Raw genomic sequence first — 4,653 nt, 5'->3', positions numbered from 1 at the left:
TCAGCTTCCTGCTCCTCTGATGCTGCTTGGCCTGCTGTGTTCATCCAGCTCTACACCTTGTTATCTCAGATTCTCCAGCATCTGCAGTTCCTACTATCTCTGCACCCATCTGAAGACTGACTTGTTATCAAGGGCTGAAATTTGAAAAAAAAAGTACTGTGCAAATGAAAGATCTCCACATGGTTTTCAGTTCAACAGAAAAGCTTGCAAATATTTTTTCCAGAGTCTGAGGGAGACCTAGCTATTCAAATTTAAATTCTATTGAAACGAATCTAGTAAAGAGGCTGAGGCAGGTCCTTTATCCACAGATTTCTCCCCCAAAACTAACCTTCTTCAGCTTGATATGCCTTAGGTTGCAGCCACTTCTCTCTGCAACTGAATTGATGGAAATTTGTTGTATTCTGTAAATATATAAAAATGGAATATATTGGCAAGAGAAATTATAAATATTGCTTACTAAATACAATCATGCAGATTTGTATCTTTGTCGTAATCTTACACATTTGCTATGAACAGATTTTTTAAATTTTTGGCAGGCATATACATAGTCAGTTCACATTAATGATCATCAAATTATTCATGAATTCCTATTGTACAGATAGATAATGAATGCACTGGAAAAGCCTTGAGTAGCAGGCAAGCATCATGCTCGCGAAAATTAAAAATAATTAATGTAATCCATTCTGTTGATATCTAAAAAACTGCATATAAACAGCTTTAGCTGTTGTGGTTTTCTGTGGAAGGTCAACTTTCCGCAGGAGCTTAAGAATAAGTTGAGCACAATAGGGAAAAAATGAATGTTATCTGGACTCCACAAACAGTAGTGAAATAGTTGTCAAAACTCTTCATTAACTTTTGGTAAAACCCCTTCTTGACTTCTCCATTCTAATGAAACTGTCACAGTATCAAAATTGTGCTCTTTATACTTTAGGGACACAATGGTGGGAGGGTACAACTACAGAATAATAATTACAGATTACAGGAGAAATCTATATTAAATGTGAATACAGGAAATTATACAGAAAGGTTGACATAAAAGATAAAACAAAATCTTGATAACATGAATCAGATTTGTGCATCTGGGAAGCTTCCAATCTGTAAAGCTCAAGGTGAAAGCATGGTGGATTTGTTTGACAGCACATCATCAATGTATAATTATTTATCATGTAGTTATCTACACATTTTATATAGATATCTTTTATACCTAGTTTCTCTATATTCAGAGACCCGACTTCAGAGCAGAATGGTTCCATCCTCTCCCGAGCTATTCTTTCCCCTCTTTGATGCTTATAAAATCCCTTATTATTTCCTTTTATATTATCTACTAGTAGTTGTTCATATTCCCTTGTAGCACTTGCTTGTTTTTTGCCCGCCCATTACATTTTCTATATTCCTTATAATTTCATTGTTTGCTGCATCCTTATCATATACTTCTCCTTAGATTCTCAATTCTGATTTAATTTCAGTTTGGCAATGGAAAATTATTTTTTTGGAGAACCCCTTTATGCTTCATATGAATATATTTATTTTGTTTTCTATCCATTTCCTATTTGAGGATTTCCACTGGTGATCTGTATCATGCTTGTTAACTTTCCTGCTCAGGTCCTTTTAGGCAGTTCACTTCTTATTGTGCAGAACTTTGTGTTTATTCTATTCCATTTCTATTCTATTCAGCGCAGGATTTCTTCAGGGGAGCATCCAAGGTCCAATCTTCTTTAGCAGCTTCATCAATGACTCTCACTACATCATAAGGTCAGAATTGGAGATGTTCACTGATGATTAAACAGTATTCAACATCATTCACGCTGACTCGGATACTGAAGCAGTCCATAGCCAAATGTAGTAAGATTTGAACAGTATCGGGCTTGGGTTGAAAACTGACAAGTGACATGCACACCATACATGTGCCAGGCAATGGCCACATCAAACAAGATATAATCTAACCATTGAGCTTTGACATTCAATGGCTTTACCATTGCAGAATCCCCCACTATCAACATGCTGGATGGATGCCATTGACCAGAAACTGAACTGGTTTAGCCATATAGATATTATAGTGACAACAGCAGATCAGAGGCTAGGAATCCTGCAGCCAGTAACTCATCTCCTAACTCCCCTGTTCACCATCCACAAGGTACAAGACAGAATACTCTCCAGTTGCTTGGATGAGTCCAACTCTAAACTGAAGCAGCTGACAGCATCCAGATCAAGGCAGGCCTCTTGACTGGAATCGCATCCTCATTCACTCATCTACAACTGACACACAGCAGCAAAAGTTTTTTTTCTTTATTCATTCACGGGATGGGGACGTAGTTGGCCAGGCAGCATTTATTTCCCATCCCTAATTGCCCAGAGGGCAGTTAAGAGTCAACCACATTGCTGTGGGTCTGGAGTCACATGTGGACCAGCCAAGATAAGGATGGCAGTTTCCTTCCCTAAAGGACATTAGTGAACCAGATGGGTATCCCATCTACAGGGTGTACTGCAGAAATTCATGAAGCATTTCTAAACAGCACCTTCCAAACTCATAACCAGTACAATGTAGAAGGACAAAGGCAACTAATACATTGGAAAACCTCCACCTCGTGGTATTGTTGCTAGGCTATTAATCTAGAGACCCATGCAATGTTCTGGGTACCTAGGCTTGAATCCCGCCATGACAGACAGTTTAATTTGAATTCTATAAAATCTAGAATTAAGACATTAATGATGACCATGAAACTATTGCCATTTGTTGGAAAACCTATCTGGTCACTCATGTCCTTTAGGGAGGGAAACTGCTGTCCTTACCTGTTCTGCCCTACATGTGACTCCAGACCCTCAGCAATGTGGTTGACCCTTAACAGCCCTCTGGGCAATTAGGGCTGGATAACAAATGTTGGCCTAACCAGCGACACCCATTCTGTGAGTGAATAAAGAAAAGCCATTCATTTTGGCTTGGAAACATACCCTTCTTTGGTCTTTCACTGGGTCAGGTGCTGGAACTCCCTTCTTATGAGCACTGAGGGTGTGCCTACACCAAGTGGAGTACAGTGGTTAAAGAAGGCAACTCATCACCACCTTCTTAAGAGAAACTAGGCGTGGGGAATAAATGCTGGCCCAGACAGCAAAGCCTGAATTTTCTCCTGAATTTTTTAAAAGTGTTAGGTATGTTTAACATTGACTCTTCATAATTCTTTTTATTGTTATGCTTAATCTAAGAATGTTGTGCTCACTATTTCTCAGCTGTTCTTCTACGATCAACAGTCACGTGGCCATTTCATCTCCAAACACAAAAGCAAACAATTATTCTTTCTTTCCTGAAATACAGCACATTGATCTAAGTAGTAGTCCTGGATGTATTCGGCAATGCACTCTCAGTCTAACAAGGGAAATACAAAATCATTCCTTATTATTTCCATTTTGTTTCAACACATCAGTACGAATAGTCTACAAATCTTCCCTTCTCCATTTATTGGTGACCTGTAATACGGACCAAGAATTGCCTCCTTTCTTATTGGAATAATGGCATCTGACATCACAAAAAGTAGGAGTTCAGCCATTGTACTGTTAGCTCTTTGGCAGTGCCATCTGATTTGTCCTAGCGCTGGAACATTTTTTTAAAAATATGTATAAAATTTCCTTTTGCAAGTTACCAAATGAAGATCCATAAATGATAACATTTCATGTAAAACCCTGGAACAGTCATGAAATTCCTAAAAAGGCAGTAATGGAAAATGCATTGCCAAATCTGCAAAGGAGCAGCAAAAGATTTACTACATCTGAGGACATAAACCAATTAACTCCATAATATGAAAGTGGACCACAACCTGTGCACCAACAACTAAGCAGCCAAAGGCATTACATTTATACTTGACCCATTCATTATACAGGCTGTACAGCACAAAAACACACCATTCAGCACAAATGATTTATGCTGGTATCTATGCTCCACATGGATTTCCAAATACACCTCCTAATCTAAGCTGATAATCATTGAGGCTGTATGCCAAAATAACCTTTGAATTAAGAAATTAGATATGGAAAAGTTACAACAACGCAATGAAAATGAATCACTAACTTGCAAACAAATAATCAACTGATGAATTAACAGCTGGGGAATAACCTGGAATTCACAGGAATCAAGTTATATGAGAAAAGCATTAATTTGTTAATCGAGCTGAGCATCCTGAATTTTAGGAGACCTGAAGTCGGAAGCATAATTTCATAATCCTCTCCCTCACGTGTTTATCTAATATCTTAACTGCACATGAATTGATCTTGTATAACATAAAATCATTGTAATATCAGGGATTAACAATTATAGCCAGAGACAAAAACAAATTATGTTCCACATCACTATCATCCACCTGATACCCTGTAATAAATTCCAAGTTATTACAATGATAATAACGATCAGTGATTACTTACCCAGACCACAAGGAAAAGCCTTGGTTTTACTTTACTTAACTTCAATTACTTAAGTCGGTAAAATGTGCATCTTACGATTGGTGTATGATCTTTAATGCGCTCTAATGACTCATGCATATATACATACTTTGCAGTTAACGATGTTATTAGGTTGTGCAAAAATTACTGCAGGAACTTGGATTATCATTAACTGAAGAGCTGATAATCATTGAGGCTGTATGCCAAAATAACCTTTGAATTAAG

The 4,653-nt window shown here is 37.7% G+C and overlaps 1 protein-coding gene across 4 annotated transcripts in view; it reads right to left on the bottom strand.

Moving 5' to 3' along the window:
* The window catches only part of rapgef5a (Rap guanine nucleotide exchange factor (GEF) 5a), a 162,451-nt gene that overhangs the window by 34,055 nt on the left and 123,743 nt on the right, over positions 1 to 4,653 (bottom strand). For all 4 annotated transcript variants that reach the window (XM_020530166.2, XM_048613850.1, XM_020530167.2 and 1 more), the window contains one exon: positions 329 to 401. In XM_020530166.2, the coding sequence (XP_020385755.1) occupies positions 329 to 401 (73 nt within the window). The remainder of the gene's footprint in view (positions 1 to 328; positions 402 to 4,653) is intronic.

Source organism: Rhincodon typus, chromosome 2 (assembly GCF_021869965.1).
Source record: "Rhincodon typus isolate 14 chromosome 2, sRhiTyp1.1, whole genome shotgun sequence".
Lineage (NCBI taxonomy): Eukaryota > Metazoa > Chordata > Chondrichthyes > Orectolobiformes > Rhincodontidae > Rhincodon > Rhincodon typus.
The sequence above is the reverse complement of the archived record's forward strand: the minus strand, read 5'-3'. Positions and strand labels throughout refer to the sequence as shown.